This window comes from Monodelphis domestica, chromosome 3 (genome assembly GCF_027887165.1).
Source record: "Monodelphis domestica isolate mMonDom1 chromosome 3, mMonDom1.pri, whole genome shotgun sequence".
In the NCBI taxonomy this organism is placed as follows: Eukaryota; Metazoa; Chordata; class Mammalia; order Didelphimorphia; family Didelphidae; genus Monodelphis; species Monodelphis domestica.
In genome coordinates, this window is record NC_077229.1 from 47,706,890 (window position 1) to 47,724,116 (window position 17,227).

The following is a 17,227-nucleotide window of genomic DNA, read 5'->3' on the forward strand; positions in this document are numbered from 1 at the left end:
GTGGTGGGAGGCGGAGAAAAGGGAGCGCATGCGTAGGCGCATACTCTTCCGGTCTTTTTTTTTTTTTTTTAGCTCCGCCTTTGGCTGTTTGGTCTCCTTAACCTATAGAGTGTTCCTGGCTGCTCCTTCTTGGGCCCAGGTAAGAGACTCCGGGGCGAGCGCGGCCACCCTCTCCCCTCTGCGTCGTTCCTGGCAAGGTCTATCCCTCATGCATCCCGCACGCGGCCGGGCAGGGGAAGCGGAACCTCGACGGGCCTCATTTTCCCTCGTCTGTGAATAGGAGTCTGTTATGGTCTGTAGAAGGAGGAGACCCCGCTGCGGGCTCTGGGATCTGGCTTCTCCCGGGATCTCCGCTGGATGCCCGGACGTGCCTGTTCTTCCCAGAACCTCATAGTTGATAAGAGCCTAGCCTAGAGAAGAAATTTTATACTTCCTTCCCTCTTTTATTTTCCTTCTCCCTTTTCTCCTTCCTCTCTCTTTTCTTTCCTCCTCTCCGTTCTTCCGTCTCTCTTTCCTTTCCTTCCCTTCCTCTTTCCTTTCCCACTTTTTTGTTTTTCTTCCTTCCCAACTTTATTCCTTTCCTAATCCTTACCCTTCCTTCCTCCCTCCCTCCTTCCTTTTCTTCTTTCCTTCTCTCTCTCACTTCTTTATGGCTGAAGGAAGCCCCTAGAGGCCGGCCTCCGCCTTCTTCAGGTGGCTTTTAATACCCCAAATCCTGCTTCAAAACCTTCCCCTTCCGTCTTCATAAAATGCCTCCTAGATTCCAAAAATAACCCTGAGCCTAAAGGAGCATATATCCCCTAGCAGCCCTCACTCAAATAACTTCCATAAGATAATTATTAAAGTGTCTGCTATGTGCCAGGTGTCAGTTTAGGTGGAAAAAATAGGAGAGGGAAATATACATGTAAACCCAAATGTCTAACCAAAATTATTCTGCCTGCTCTTTGAAACCTCTTTCTTCCACTCCAAGCTTGGAAAAAGGAATGAATGAGAAAAGCATTCAGTGTGCAAAGCACTATTAAGTATTGGGGATCCAAATACAAAAATAAGGATCCCAGCTCTTATGGAACTCACATTTTAGTAGGAGAGACTATCCATCTATCTATCTGGAAGAGATCAACCTTATGTGTATAAGTAGTTTATTACTCAGGGCTTTAAAAAAAAAAAACAAATCATAATGCCTCTGTCTAGTGTACCTGATAGGGGGAACAAATGCTTCTGCCACACACTGCCTGAGTGTCTCTGAGTAAATCACTTTAATCTCCTAGTCCTGCCAACTCTCTCAAATTATGATTACAGAATAGTTACTGATCTGCTTTAGTGGAGGGAGGCAGAGGAAGTTTCCTCACCAGGGATTCTCTATTTTAATGGAATCACAGGTCTAGACCAAAAAACTGCTTTAGTCAAGGGGTGATTTGTAACTGATGGATCTATGATTCCTGAGGGGTCACAGAGCTTGCCTGAACTTTACATATTCTGAGTCATGTAGGAAGACACTTGCAAAGTCATATGGAAAACCTGAAGCAGGATTGATACAAGATGAAAAGCATGAGTTTTTAAGTTCTTGATATTATGTAAGATGTGAAGATAGGTTTGTTTGATGGCCACAATAGAGCACCAAAATAATCAGGCTTTATAATAAGATCTATGCATTATGTGTGAGCTGGATGGAGTCTTAGTACATTTTTGTCAACAGTGAAGCCTATTTGTTTTGGTGTTGTATTTTTGGCCAGTGGAAAAGCCAATCTCCCACCAATAAAAGTTGTTAGAGTTAGAAATTTCAGAGTATTTTTTAAAAATCTATTTTATATATTGTTTTCCTCAAGGCTATCCAGCCTGACTATAATCAGACACTTTTCCCCCTTTTTTATGCTTGAGCAGTAAATGATACACCTGCCTCAGTTGTCTATAACTTATTAAGCACTTTTTAGGATGTTTAAAATGCTTTTCGCACAACTCTGAGAGGTTGAGCAAATGTTAAACTGGAAGATGAAGTAAAGGATTATTATATCCATTTTACAGATGAGGAAACACTTCGAGGTTGTGATTTATCATGATGACTCAGCTGGTATCTGAGACAGGATTTAACCCAGGTCTCTAAAGCCAGGCCCAGTGTACTGTCCACTACAGTATACTATCCCAAATAGAACATAAGTTCAAAGGTAAGGACTTGGGTTTTTTCTTTGTATTCACAGTGCCATGCACATGGCAAGTATTTGGTAAATGCTTATCAAATTAAAGTTTTTGTTAACTTTAATATTTAAATTGTGCCAGTTAGTGACTCTTCTCCAAAATAAAACATTATAAATTGAAACCTACAATTTAAGCATGGAAGAAAATGATGACATTTTCAGGATAAGTGAATCCTATAATCTCTTATGTCATTAATTTGTCTTATAATTAGTTTTTTAAACATTATATTTGCACTGATCTTGGTGGTCTCTTCCTGTGTGATCCTTTGAGAAAGCCTGAACCTTTATATTTGATATCATAATTATCTCCTTGGCAACTGAATTCATAATTATTGAATTGTGAGCTCATCAAAGATTGAAGCAAATGAAAAAGAGGAAGGCAATTCTTTACTTCAGTATTTTTATTATCTTCTTTTAAAAACTAAAGGAATAATCTTGGACTAGGAGAACAATTAATTAAATATAGTTTTCCCCTTTGTAGAAGAGGTAGAGAAGTGTTTTCGCTTCAGGTTTTCTTTGTTCAAGAGAAGATTTTATGTGAGAGGATTGTATCAGGAAAATGATTACAAATATAAATAACTTGCTGAATAAAAGGTGTCAATAAAACTTTTTTAAGATGAAGGTCAAATATAGTCAGTTGGGGGGGCGGGCTGAGTAGCTCAGTGGATTGAGAGCCAAGCCCAGAAAAAGGAGGTCCTGGGTTCAAATCTGGCTTCAGACACTTCCTAGCTGTGTGACCTGGGGCAAGTCACTTGACCCCCATTGCCTAGCCCTTACCACTCTTCTGCCTTAGAACCAATACACAGTATTGATTCAAAGATGGAAGGTAAGGGTTTAAAAAAATATGTGTGTATACACACACATATATTATAGTCAATTGTCTTAAGTAGCTTTTTTTCCCTTAAGTAGCTTTTGGAGCACTTCAGTACCTAGTGATTTCTTTTAGGTCACTCCCTCTACCAATTCACATGGGTATCCAACATGGTGCTTCTTTTTTCAGGAATAAAAATGAAAAATGTGAAATAAAAAGGGACTAGAAAACAGTAAAGAATCAAGGACGACACCTTGGTTTCTAGCCAAGAGGAAATTTGAAAGATAGGAGGACTTGGAAAAAAGATAATGAGGTTTTAGAAATGTGGAGTTTAAGATATCCAGAGGACATGACATTCAAGATGCCCAAAAGACAGTTGGGCATGTAAGACTGGAAGTTAGGAGAGATGATAACTGGATAAAAATATTTGAGATTCATCTGCATAGTGATGATCATTGAGCTATAGGAGCTGATAAGATCACCAAACAAATAGTTTAGAGCCATGTGAGCAAACCTATGGTATGCATGTGGGAGGGGGCTGCTCCCTTCCCCCTCTTCATGTGTGCCTGAGGATATTTCATCACTTGCCCCTCTGCTCAGCAACCCACTGGGAGGGCTTTCTTCCTCTGTCTGGGGTAAGGTGGGGGGCTCATATGTGGTGTGAGGGTTGCAGTTTGGGCACTCAGTCTCTTAAAGGTTCACCATCACTATTATAGAGAGAGAAGGGAAAAGAGACCAGAATAGAGTCTTGGTGGGTCTGAATGAAGATTCAGCCAGGGAGATTAAAAAGGAGCAGTCAGACAGGTAGGAAAAAAAACAAAAGAGAGCCAGCTACATCATTCAGATTTAGAAAGAAAAAGGTGATCAGTAGCATCAAAGGCTGCAGGGAGGTCAAGAAAGAAGAGGATTGAGAAAAAACTACCATATTTGGCCATTAAGAGGTCATTAAATAAATATTGTTATGCTAGAATTTAAATACTAGCTAGCTGTGGGTCCTTCAGGAAGGATGAATTTCAGTGTAAAAAATGGAACATCCAGAGCCATTCTAAATGATGTAACTGCCTTAGCTAGATCACATAGTAAACTGCCCCTCAGTTTCTGTATTTACATGAGGAAATGAGATAACAGATGTAAAAAATACTTTAAGATCTTTAGAAAGAAAGATGGTGTGAGAAATATAAAGTGTTTTTAGTATTTCTAAGGCTTTCAAAATAGTATCATGTTTTGAGGTGATCTTTAATTGGTTCTGTACTTATTCTTAAGTCAATATGTCACAAGGCTACTGCTAGATGCTTTAAATAGGACAAGATCACTATAACGCTTTCAAATAGGACAGTTGCATCATCTTTGGAATTCAAAAAGATCCACACTTTCTATCTAGATCTTAAAAGCAGAATGTTTTCTGGAAGGGGGAGGGGATAGGAGTATTGCTAAAACTCTGTAAAAATTCTTCTTTTTTGCCTTCTACTTCATAAGACCAAAGCTAAAAGCCTGCAAATTTTAAGGCAGAGCCACAATAGTCCTATTTCCTCTTACCATTTAAATTAAAAATAGCTTCCGTATTTCCTGATTAGGCTTTTATGCTTTTCCTGTTTGGAACAAAAATCCCCTGCAAATACTTTGAGTTGGGGGGGGGGGCGGGGGAGAAATGCTTTATTTTTTATATGCTAGAATTCAAAATCATGCACTTGGTTGTGAATCAAAACTGATGGGCTTTAGATATAAGCAAGCTACAAATTCAATCTCTACACCATGACTGCTCTTTCATGGGGTTGCCTTGATTTAGAGGAGCCAAGATGGTTATTTTCAATATAGCTTTGTAGGAAGTCATGAAGTGGATCTCTAAATGTGAAGTGCTGAACATTTTCCTGAAAATCAAGCCTCTCTCATCACTTGGCTGTTGGTGCCATCAGCTGGTCACTTTATTTCTTCTTAATACTGCAACATTGCCTTGCCTGATGGGTTTCTCTTTATTAATTTATTGTTGTTGGGTTTGTTTGTTTAGTTACCTTTTTGGAGTATAAAAGGCAGCATGGCTTAGTGGGTAGAGAACCAGCCTGGGTTCAGGTTCCACCTATCTCTAACATGGATCAATTCCCTCATTCCCTCATTGTTCTACCTCAGAGCTATCAGAAACACACAGCATCCTAAAGGCATGCAGCCCACAACCCACTAAGGCTGGAACCAATTTCAAATGAAGTTGAAAAATATTTAACAAAGTAAATAAAACACAGAAAATATAAATAATATTAATATATAGTTTTTTAAATCAGTATACTCCCTCAAAGATCTTTATGTAGTTTAATGGCCCCCAATTATTTCTATTTGAGTTTGACACACTGTTCTACATAACTCTCAGAACTAGAAATAGAGGTATTGCTGACTTGGCATTGGTAGAAGGAGTTTACTTAACCAGTGAAATACCAGGTCTACTCCCTATCCCTTCAGTAACAATATGCTATAAAAAACTGAACATCTTTTAAAAAGCAGGTCTTTCAGTATACCTACATTGCTCAGTAATAGAGTGCTAAGCCTGGAGTAGAGTCAGGAGGACCCAGGTTCAAATCCGGCCTCAGACACTTGCTAGCTGTGTGACCCTGGGCAAGTCACTTAAATGTGTTTGTCTAGCTCTTACCCTTCTGTCTTAGAGTTGTTGCTAAGACAGAACATAAGAGTTTTTGTTTTGTTAAAAAAAGGGAAATCTTTCTGCTGAAGCCAATGACAAAGTTCTCTGATGTTCATTCTAAGAAATAATCCATAGTTCAGCTACTGTTTTTATTAAATGTGAGCAAACAACTCATACCCAACCCACTCTTCTGCCTTGGAACCAATACATAGTATTGATTTTAAGGTGGCAGGTAAGGGTTAAAAAAAAAAAGTGCCTCTAACAGTAATGAAATTTGCAAGAAAAGTAGCCTTACTCCACAGGTACTTATTAAGCACCTACTACTGAGTGTCAGCACAGTGCTATTTGATGGAGAAACAAAAATGAAATAGCCTTTATCCTGGTGCTGTGCATATGGGATAGATAATAGAGACTGCGCATGTCATTTAACTGGTCTTGGTCAGTGGTGGCAATCCTCTGGAGGAATATTGACTTAGAAAACCACAAATCAACATCTTCTATGTTACCGTATTTTTGTTTTGTTTTGTTTTGTTTTGTTAAACATTTAATCTGGTTCTGGCTTCAGACCCACTACTGGTGAGCATGAGCAACTGACAGTTATGGAGATGCAGGACAAAGAAGTTAAAGAGGTCCACAGCCAGGATGTGTCAGAGGAAGAATTTGATTAGGTCTTTGAGGTCAGCTCTCTTTCCATTAGGCAGCATTGCAAAATAGATGCAAGGAATAAGGCCCTAGTACCTGGGGTAAACTAAGCTTTGAAGATAAGGAGGGATTGTGAGAGCCAGGTGAGGAGTGAATTTCAAGCATGGCAACCAGGAGATGGAGTGACCTTGTTAAAGGAAGGCTGGACAGAAGGCTGCATGAGTGGCAACAGTGTCTAAGGCAGCTAGAAAAATAGGTTGGGGCAAGCTTGCAAAGAGCTTTAAATGCCCCACAAGAGATGTTTGGGACATCCTGTAGTGAGAAAAGGGAGCTCAGAGACCAGACTCCTCCAACCCCGTGTAGCTTTCTTTCAAAAACACCAAAATTAAATAGATGATGACACTACCTCCCTGCTTAGTTACTTGTGTCCTTAATCCAAGGACAGGCCTTGCCATTGCATGGTTTATCCAGACTGTCTTAACCAAGTACTCCAGTTGTAAACTACAGACATTTTAATCCTTGGTTGGGGTTCAAGGTAGGTTCTCCCCTAACAAATAACAATTTTCCAGTGAATCATGTCAGACTGAGGACCTGTTCTCATTTTTCCCAAGAGCCTTGCAGATAAGTTTACTAAATGGCTCAGTTTCGACTTGTAAACATGAGAAATGAAACTAACATTCTTTATCCATAGATCTAGAAGGCAAGGCAAAAAGTGACAAATTCTGCCAGACTTTCTTAAAAAAGATGACCAAATGTGAGAGGCCTAAACCTAAGCTGAATTCAGCTGCTTTCTGCAGGAGTGTTCATGGAATTGGGGGGGGGGGGGGGAAGCAGAGAAAATTCAGGTAAAGAGCCAGCTCTCTACTAAAGCTCTCCCACACAAATGGTAGGAAGTGGGTCAGAGCTACCATGGGTGTTAGTTTCCTCTTACTGGAGCTGCTTTTTAACTTTTCCTTCTTTTTCCCCTTTTAAATGTCACTCAGAGCGAAATTTGAGCTGTTTTTATTGTTCCCTAAAGACTCTGGGCTCCCTCTGTGAGTGTCACAAAAACCAAGATCCAATCAGGATTTTTCTTTAGGCTTGGGGAAGTGGAACCATGGGCGGGTTGGTCACTTTTTAGCAGCCTTTGGAGTCTGGCCAGAAGATACTGGGAGTGTCTAGAAGAATCTGATTGGCTGCTAGAATTAGCTGCCAAACAGAACAACCAGTCAGTGAACACTGGGGACCTTCCTGAACTCTAGTTGGGCGGATGTCTTTCCAGGGCATCTGAAAGCACTGATCCAGGACAAAAAGGTGGAGGCTGGAAGAAGAAACACAATGGGTTAGTCTAATGAGCAGCTGATAAAGCCCTCTCAGGTCCTTCCTTTGTCTGGTACTTTTACAGCTTTATTTCAGAGTTGTTTCCCCTCTTTGTTAATGCCCTAGACTGTTCACTGTCCTGCCTGCTCAGATTTGCTAAGGGGAACGGAAGAGAAACTGCATAAAAATCAATAGTCCTGTGTTCCAGATCCATCCTCAATCAGAGACAAGCAGTTTTCACAAAGAAACCTTGTTACATGAGGACTATTTGGGGAGGACAGTACAAAATAAGCTGGGAGGTCTGGGGGTGGGATCCAGCAGTCTTCTAACATAAGAAACAAATCTAATCCACATCTCTATGTGTGTTTATAGTGGATACTGTTCTTTCTTGTGAAAATTAGAAAATGGCCATACTAGTACTACCCACAATACCTCATTTGACTACTTGATCCAGAGAATCATGACATCAGGTTTTCATTTAGCTTTCAGTCTGATGAGTCATCTTCATTTTTCTTCTGCTGTAGTGGGGATATACTTTGCCTCAAAGGATTTTCTCAGAGGCATGCAATTACTTCCTCAAATGCTCTAACTAGTATCCCATGGGGCTAGCCCAACTAAAAAGAAACCAGTTCGGACCATTATAATAGCCACACAAAATCTTAGCATTATGCTTTGGATTCTTTATTTAATCAACGTGGGGATGTGTTCCCTAGTGCACATTGCAATCCAGCCTCATCCCCTTATGTTATGTGATTAATATCCAAGAATTTCCATAAGCACCCAAGAACCAACCAAACATGCTGAAACTGACCTCTTGGTCCTTTACTATTTCCTGGATACCCTCACAGTGCTTGGGCTATTGAGATGTCATCAGCTAGCCCACTTCCTTTTCCATTCAATAGTAGCTCTGGCACTTAAAATACTTAATAGATTCATGGTTATATCATTTCGAGAACTCATTCCATCCATGGAGATGCAACCAACCCTTCCATAACTTGGTTTGTGGTTTTCATTGCTTGCTTTGGTCAAAAAAAACCACGATTTTGTAGCCAATTTGATGATAAGTTGAAATTTGGTAGGTTGGTTGGGCCTTAGATGATAGCCAGCAACTATTATCAGGCCTATCCTTGGTACCCCGCAATTTGGCAGGACCTGCCAGAGCTTGGGCCCTACTGGCATATCACCTTCATCATTGTAACTGACATTTCCATAGCACTTGAGAGTTTGCAAAATGCTTTGCAGTTATCTCATCTTAGCTTCACAACAATTTCTGTGAGACATAGGTACAGTGACCATCATCCCCATTTTACAAGTGAGGAAATAAGAGATTCAGGTTAAGTATCTTGTCATAGAGACATAACTAAGTTTCTTTCAGAGGAAGGCTAATGCTTCCAGAGTCCTAAAACCAGCATTCTGTCCAATCTGCTATGCTGCTGCCTCTCTGAGAAACCAGGATCACTTCCTTGTCACAAGATAAGGGAAGACTTTTTAGTACAATGCTGATATGATACTTAAAAAATTCTTTATAACATTTTCAATTATGTTTATTTAGTAAACAGCAAAAACAGAAGTACTATACTAATTCAAAACATAGAATTAGAAGATTTTAAATGAGCACCTTAAAATTTGTATATTTACCTAGGAAACAAAAACATCCCTTCATGTTTCTTTTTTTTCCTTCCTTCCCGGTGCTGGAAATAAAGGAGATAAGGTTTCCAATCAGTGAGCGCTACCATTCAAAAGTAAACTAAGATTCTAAAGGATGGAACTGTTCAAGGATCCAAAAACAATCCATTTTGGTGATGCCATTTTGGTTGGAGGAACAATAAATAAATAGCTGGGATGTTAGCTTCATGAGTAAAGTCATTCTCAGTCTGGGTTCAAGAGCAGTTGGCATAAATCAGAACAGAATGGAAATTTCAGGTTGGAAAGGAAGCCATTTATAAAATGTAGATGTGTTGGTTCAACTGAGAATCCCAGGGCATCAGTTCAGATGGCATCTGACAAGGAGTTGGTTACAATTGTAATTGTCCAATGCCTTCCAGTTGTCTGATGTCTTCAGAGCAGTTAGTCTAATATATAGCAATAAGTTTAATCAAATGTATTTGTTATTAAAATAATTGCCTTATGTGTTTTCATAATGAGAAATGAGTTAAATATATTTCAAAACTTAAAAGGATTAGTATGCTTTTGTTGAACTGCTGGTTCAGATCTGAATGTATCCACCCTTTCTTAGTTAGTTGCAATTCTTATCCATGTCTTTCTGCAAATCCCAGCCCTTAGCACATAGCCTGGCACATAGTAGGTCCTTAATAAATGTTTGTTGATTGATTGATCATTACAGAGAATTGGCTCAATGCACCAGAGGCCTTCCTTTAGATCTTTTAATGCTATAAGGACTTATCCACCATTTCTTCCTCACTTTTGGCATATGATAGCCATACATACTCAGTTAACTACAAATCATTGTTCAGTCATTCATCGAGCACTTATTGATGTCTTCAGAGCAATTAGTTCAAAGCAGTAAACTTAATCAGATATATTTGCTATTAAAAGAATTGCCTCATATGTTTTCATACTAAAGAATGAGTTAATGAAATATATTTTTAAAGAATTTCTAAATGGATCTCTATGTGTGTGTTGTTGTTGTTGTTGTTTTCCAAGTTCAATCAATCACCAAACACTATGTGCCAGGCACTACACAAAACAGTAGAGATGCAAAGAGCCCACAGCCCAGCTCCTGTCCCTCAAAGAGCTCACATTCTCATACGGGATGCAACATGCAAACAAATTACATCCATGAAAGACCTAAAGAGTGTAAATGGGAGATAATCCCAGAAGAAGGGCAAGGAACCGGATACTGGGAAGAAGAGGAGGAGAGACCTCTTACAGAGAGGAGGTTTAAGTTGATTCTTGAAGCAGGTCAGGAGGGAAAACCCTTCCAGGCTGATGGAAAGCCGAAGAATTAGAACTGTAGATGGAGGGTCTGGTGAAAGGATCAGCAAGAAGGCAAGTTCCATTGGATCATGAGTAAGACTTGGGAAGTGGGTGGGCAAGATATGAAGAGCATTGAAAGCCAAAGGGGATTTTCTTTTTGATTTCAGAGGTGAGAGGAAGTTTATAGAAGAGGAAGTGATGTGGTCACACCGATGTTTTAGGAAAATCACTTGGATGAACTATATGGGAGAGATTTATGGTAGGAGACCCACCAGCAGATTACCACAATAGTCTTTGCCCACTCCAATTCATCTTTAAGTACAAGTCTGACCCTCCTGCCATCCCTCAGTAAACTCCAGTAGCCACCTATCACCACAAAGATGAATACAGCATGCTCATTTTAATGTTCAGAGGCTCTTTCCAGGCTTCTTACTCCTTGCTCTCTCCTGCCCAGGGATGCTGGCCTCCCTCCTGGCTCTTCCGCAAACAAATCCCTTGAGACTACACCCAGTGAATCCTATGTGTATCATAATTGTACATGATTATTGGCAAATCTTCCCTTTGAGACTGACCCTAAACAGAGAGACTTTTTTTTCTTTTCTTTGTATTAACACCATGCCTTGCACCTTGTGGTTTAGTCATTTTAAGTTGTGTCTGACTCTGTGACCCCTTTTAGGGTTTTCTCGACAAAGATCCTGGAATGACTTGCTTTTTCCTTCTCCAGCTCATTTTTACAGAAGAGGAAACTGAGGCAAACATGGAGAAGTGACTTACCCAGGATCACCTAGCTAGTGTCTGATACCAGATTTGAACTAAAGTCTTTCTGACTCCAGGCCCAGCAGTCCATCTATTTTGTCACCTAGTACCCGTTTAACAAAATGCTGGAGTGGCAGGTGACAGCAGTCACCTGAGCGGCACTGGCCTGTGAAGGTGCTGCGCTGTCATGGCGGCAGCAAGATCCCAGACTGCTGAGCTTAAAGCGATGGCTAGTGCATCAGTGGCCCGGCCTCCATCGTCATCGTCACCGCCACAGCTGCTACTACTTCTGCTGGCGCTGTTGCTTGCCACTGCCGCCGCGGAGCAGCAGGTGCCGCTGGTGCTCTGGTCAAGCTCTCGGGACTTGTGGGTCCCACTGGAGAATGCCCACGAAGGGCACATCACCACGGATGGCCAGCTGGCCTCCTACCTGGACCCGGTCCTGGAGAAGGGACCCCGAAATGTGCTGTTGTTCCTGCAGGAAAAGCTAAGCATTGAAGACTTCACTACATATGGCGGTGTGTTTGGCAGCAAGCAAAACAGTGCTTTCTCTAATCTGGAGAATGCGCTGGAGTTGGCTCCCTCTTCCTTGATTCTGCCTTCGGTGGACTGGTATGCAGCCAGCACCTTGACCTCTTACCTGATGGAGAAGCTAGGAGCTAGTCCCCTCCGTGTAGACCAGGCCACCCTGAGGGAGCTGAAGCTCAGCGACACCCTTCCTGCTCTGCTACTCCCGAGCCTGCCATACACCACCAGTTCCGGCTTGATGGCCCTGAAAGAAGTGCTCACAGGCAATGATGAGGTTATTGGGCAAGTGATGAACACCCTCAGGGCAGAAGGTGTGCCCTATACGGCCATACTGACTGCTGTTCGGCCTTCCCGGGTGATTGGGGACTTGTCGATGGTGTCTGGGGGTCTGGGGCGGCACCTCCTTGGAGAGCATGAGGATTTTAAGCCTGAGCCACCCCCGTCCCCGCCCCTCCCCCCAGTGAGCTACAATGACACAGAGCCTCGAATCCTCTTTTGGGCCCAGAATTTCACGGTGGCCTATAACAATGAGTTGAGGGACCTGACTGCACTCACCTTTGGAAACCCAGCCCTCAACCTGAGCAGCTCCAGCTGGAACAGCTCCTTTGCCCAGCTCGCCATGACTTACGAAAACGTCTTTGGCCCACTCCTGACAGTCAAGCTCATCCTGAACAATCGCTTGTACCCCGTTTCGGCCCGGAATTGGTTCACCATGGACCACCTAGAAATCCACGTCAACAACTCGGTGGTTGTCTTCAATTCATCCCACATCACAGCACCCAGCATCTATTCCTTCCACTGCGAGTACGTTAGCACGGAACGGTCCAAGAATAGCCTCCTGGTGGCTTTGCCCAGCTCCTCCGCCTGGCACGTGACTTTCCAGGATTTCCAGATTCAGGCCTTCAACCTGTCCAGTGGGAACTTCTCGTATGCCAGCGACTGCGCCAGCTTCTTCTCCCCTGGCATCTGGATGGGGTTGGTCTCCTCCCTCATCATGCTCTTCATCTTCACCTATGGGCTGCACATGATCCTCAACCTCAAGACCATGGACCGCTTCGATGACCACAAGGGGAGCACCCTCTCCGTGCCCCTGACCGAGTGACCCTTCCTTGGGCTCCCAGCCTCAGTAGCTAGCTAGGCCTCCCTGTACCTGCTTTCTCCTTCTCCATGGAAACCAAAAGCAGACCCCAGGAGAAAGGCAGGCCTGCCTCACCAGCTCCCCCCCCTTCCTTTCTCCTCCCCTCCCCCACAGTGTATGAAAAAGCCCCCCCTCCACCCTATTTATTTCCCCAACAAGCCCTGCCCTCTGGACTAGCTACTTTGTGGGGGGTGGGGGTGGCCTAAGCTTGGCCATCGTGTCATCGTGTTCGTGGTGGTCACTTCTTGTGTCTTCGTATTTTGCTCTTTGGCTGTGATGAGAAATAAAATGGGGTGAGGCCTAAAAAAAAAAAGTGCTGGTCAACTGACTGACTCATACTTCACTGGCACAGTTTTTGAAAATCCACAATCACCTCCATCCCATGAGGAGGAATTAAGGGGAGGCTTTGTGGAGGTCCACCATCTAATACAAGAACAGAGAGGGAAAAGCCTAACCTTTTTACTATTCTTTGCCTCTGGTGAGCTTGGGAAAGGTAGAAACCTCAGACTATTGCCAGTTCCATCTTCTCCATCCTGAGTCACTGACCAGACAGTAGCCTGGCAGCTCCTCTGTGCCAGTTAAATCATCTATTGTTGTAAAGGGGAAGTTCAAAAAATAAACAAACTCTGAATTCTATAATTTTAATAACCAAGTTTGGCTGCAGATAAGACATGAGAAACCACCTACCTTCTTTGTAAAGGTAGAGACAAGTCAGTAAATCTTAAGCACCTACTATGTGCCAGAGAATGTGCTGAGTGCCAGGGATACAGAAAGAGGCAAAAGACAGCCCCCCTGCCCTCAAGGAGCTTACAATCTTATGCATGTACAGACTGATTAGAATACTGCAAATACTGTCAGACTTGGCTAATGTATGGATGTTTTCCCTCTTAAACATTATTACAAAGGATGATTCATTGGAGTGGTATATATTTGGAAATAAAGGTGATATAAAAACAAAGATGAAGGAGTAAAAGAAGGATCAAGGGTAAGCTGGAGCTGGGAGCTCCTGAGTTCAAATGTGACTGCAGATACTTCCTAGTTGTGTGACTCTGGGCAAGTCACTTAATCTCAGTCATCTAGCCTTGGAACTGATACTCAGTATGGAAACAGAAGGTAAGGCTTTCACACACTCACACAAAAGGCAAGACAGCTCCTCCTTTCAAGGACTTCACGTTCTAATGGAAGAGGTTTTTGATGCGAGAAAGATGGGAAAGCCCCTTTGGTCTTTAGGGTACAGAGGGCAGTAATGCATCTTTAATGCCAGTGATGAGGCTGGAAGCAGACCATTGGTCTGGGGGACCCTACTATTCCTGGGGCCCATGGATCTAACTAGCAGCCAATTAGTGACCCCTGGTTAGCAGTTGGTGTTCGTGGTAGCAAGGAAAGTAGGCCCTTTCTCTACAGTAATTGCTTCCCTCAGGCTGCAAGGCCTGGACCAGAAGCAGGAATAGTGGGACATAAGGATTGTCCATGAGTTCCCTTCCCCAGACAGAAGTAAAACTTAATATCTAAAAGATAATTGTATTGCATGTATATATGCGTGTGTGCACATATAAATAGAAATGTAATTCTATATAATTACGTATTAGTGTGTGTATATATTTAGTGAGTGTGTTTGTATAATTTGTATAATCTCCCCAAAGAGACCGTCAGCTCTGTGAGAACGTGGACAAGCTGTGTCTTTGCTAAGCGGTAGGAGCCGTGTGTGTGTGTGTGTGTGTGTGTGTGTGTGTGTGTTTGCCCATAATGGCTATTTAGTAAATATTTGTGACCTGATATCCCTAAAATAGCCTCATCCTACAAGGTCTTTAAAGGGAAAAGATACATGGCATTCCCTCTTGTGATACCAGTGAGATTAAAAAGTAACAGCTAGGTGACTGGTTATCACTTGACAAAGGTATTGGCTACAGAGTAGACCATGGCTGCCTCCTCTCAATTTGAGCAATCTTCTGGCCTTGGAGCTTGCCACGGTTTCCATGTGGCTTCCCACACGTCGCGAGCACAGAGAGTTTATGGGATATTTGCATGTTTGGTGTAAAAAGTTGCATTTTATTTTTTAAAAATCTGCTGCTTTGTTTCTTTGGTGTTTCAGACTTGACCCTGTTTTGATTCAACAAGCAATAAAGTCTTACCATCGAGGCACCATGGTTATAAATCTAGTCGTAGCACAGATCCTGTCCCTACCAAATTCACAATCTAATCTGATTTTTTTTTAATCCCCGAGTCCTTGCAGTATTGGTTTTTGGCTAGGTCTTCATTTTTTGCAGGAGGCAGGGTTTGTAGCTTAAGAGCAGGCTTGGGGCAGCCCCTTGACATCTCCGATCAAGTCCCTTCATTACTAACCTGATCACTGAATGATTCTTATTTGAAAACAAAACTGGAAACCAAATGGTCTAGGACTTGAAGTTAGGAAATCCAGGTGGTCTGGGAGTAATTCCACCGGACCTCGGACATTTACTGGAGGTATGACCACAGAAAAGGCACTTAGAATTTCTCTCTGCCTCAGTTTCCTCACCTGTAAAATGGGAATAATAGTACCCATAGTCTCTAGCTTTCAAGGTTGTTGTGACGCGAGTATAAAATATACTTTGTAGACCTTAAAATACTGTAGAGATGTCACCTTTTTGGGAAAATTAGGTATAGAATTATATATATACACACATCTTTTTATGTGTATATATATAATTCTATACCTAACTTTAACATATACATAACTAATATATACATATATGTGTGTATATATGTACACACACACACACATATATATGTATGTACTTATTGTCAGACTCAGTTAATGAGCTGATTTTGTTAACCTCCTCCCTGCCCCCTTTTACGTTGTTCTTTGTGACAAGCAGCCGCTCTCTGGGAAGGGGAAGGAAATATTTGAAAATGAAGCTGAACTAAAAATAACAGATTTCCAAAAAAATGTTCAAAAAGAAACGTAAATATCTTTATTAAGCAAGTCTGTTTGTGTTGATGGTGTTTGCTTGGTTGTAGAGGGGGTATCTTGCTGGACTTGGAGTCCTGGAAAACTGAGACCCGATCATGCCTCAGTCACTTTCTTTGTGGTAACCTCTCAGCCTCAGTTTCCTTACCTATAAAATGGAGATGGCAGTTCCTACTTCAAACTATTGTTGGGATGATCAAATAAGATCGTCCATGCAGTGTTTTGTACATTTTAGAAGCCCTACATAAGTGTCACATCCAGCTCTTTGTTATCCCATTTGGAGTTTTCTTGGCAAAGTCTTGGAATGGTTTGCCATTTCCTTCTCCAGCTCATTTTACACGTGAGAAACTGAGACAGATGGTTAAATGACTTGCCCAAGGTCACACAACGAGGAAATATCTGAGGCTGGATTTCTAAGGAAAGGCGAGTCTTCCTGACTCAAGGTCCGGTGCTCTATTCACTGTTCCACCTTTGCTGTTATCTTAAAAGTCCTACGTAAATGCTAGCCACTAAACTGTTAAATGTCTAATACAACATTTTTTTAAAGAGAGAGAAATGTCATCCATTTGTAAGTTCAGAACACCCTCTTCTGTGCACCCAAGATCTCTGTCGTTGGGGGTTGTGTTCCTTGCAAAGTGAATCCTGTCCAAGTGTGGCCCTGTTCTCTGGTCTCTTGCAGATTCCTTTATGAACACTTTGGGCTCCACTTCTCTTCCAGCCTCGCTGGGCAGATTTAGCAGAGGGCTCTGGGGGCTCTGGCTGTGGAAGAAGCCCGTCTTCTTATTCCCCAGGATGGGGGCATGCGGGCCCCAGGTGACAGGCAAGACGGATTCCCACAACCTCCTTCCTCTGAACGAAAGGGACTTAGAAGAGCAGTTTGTGAAAGGGCACGGTCCGGGCGGCCAAGCCACCAACAAAACTAGCAATTGCGTGGTGCTGAAACACATCCCGTCCGGCATCGTGGTCAAGGTGAGGGAAGGGGAAAGACCTGCCACGAGATGAGATTGCTCCCTCCCTTACCCCAGCGTGTGCCTTCAAAGGGGGCTTGAAGGGGGAGCGTGGTGGCTTAGTGGTTGGAGCCAGGCCTAACAACGAGGTCCTGGGTTCAAATTTGCCTCAGATGTTTTCTGGCTGAGTGACTCTCGGTAAGTCACTTACCCCCCACTTCCTAGCCCGTCTCACTCTTCTGCCTTAGAACGGATACTTAGTGCTGATTCTAAGACAGAAAGTTTTTTAAAAATGGCTTGTAATGCTGTCAAATGAGATAGAGTTGTGGCTATTCACATGGGGCTGTAGCGAAGCCATCTGAGTTTTTGTGCTTTAAAGCTGGCTTTGGATGGGCTGGGCTGGG

At 42.4% G+C, this 17,227-nt stretch overlaps 2 protein-coding genes across 7 annotated transcripts in view; both read left to right on the forward strand.

Annotated features, from left to right (window-relative positions):
* On the forward strand, positions 1-13,242 carry LOC100023469 (V-type proton ATPase subunit S1-like). 4 transcript variants are annotated; one of them, XM_056821863.1, is made up of 4 exons: positions 1-139; positions 2,023-2,162; positions 10,675-10,766; positions 11,232-13,242. In XM_056821863.1, exon 4 carries the CDS (start codon positions 11,451-11,453, stop codon positions 12,891-12,893), a length of 1,443 nt encoding a protein of 480 aa, XP_056677841.1. In that variant the 5' UTR covers positions 1-139; positions 2,023-2,162; positions 10,675-10,766; positions 11,232-11,450; the 3' UTR covers positions 12,894-13,242. The 4 variants fall into 4 exon arrangements, with proteins under 4 accessions (XP_056677841.1, XP_056677840.1, XP_056677842.1 ...); XM_056821862.1 differs by lacking the exon at positions 10,675-10,766; XM_056821865.1 differs by lacking the exon at positions 2,023-2,162 and having other exon boundaries at positions 63-139.
* Positions 10-17,227, forward strand: part of MTRFR (mitochondrial translation release factor in rescue) — a 19,924-nt gene continuing 2,706 nt past the window's right edge. Inside the window, exons 1-2 of one of the 3 annotated variants that reach the window (XM_056821866.1) lie at positions 10-139; positions 16,556-16,845. In XM_056821866.1, the coding sequence (XP_056677844.1) occupies positions 16,564-16,845 (282 nt within the window). In that variant the 5' untranslated portion in view covers positions 10-139; positions 16,556-16,563. Of the gene's footprint in view, positions 140-13,686; positions 14,043-16,555; positions 16,846-17,227 lie in introns of those variants that run through there. The other 2 variants (XM_056821867.1, XM_001374985.4) reach the window with 2 other exon arrangements.

What these genes read in the sequence shown, in the direction of transcription:
- LOC100023469 (XM_056821863.1), top strand. Translation starts at nt 11,451, where the DNA reads ATGGCGGCAGCAAGATCCCAGACTGCTGAGCTTAAAGCGATGGCTAGT.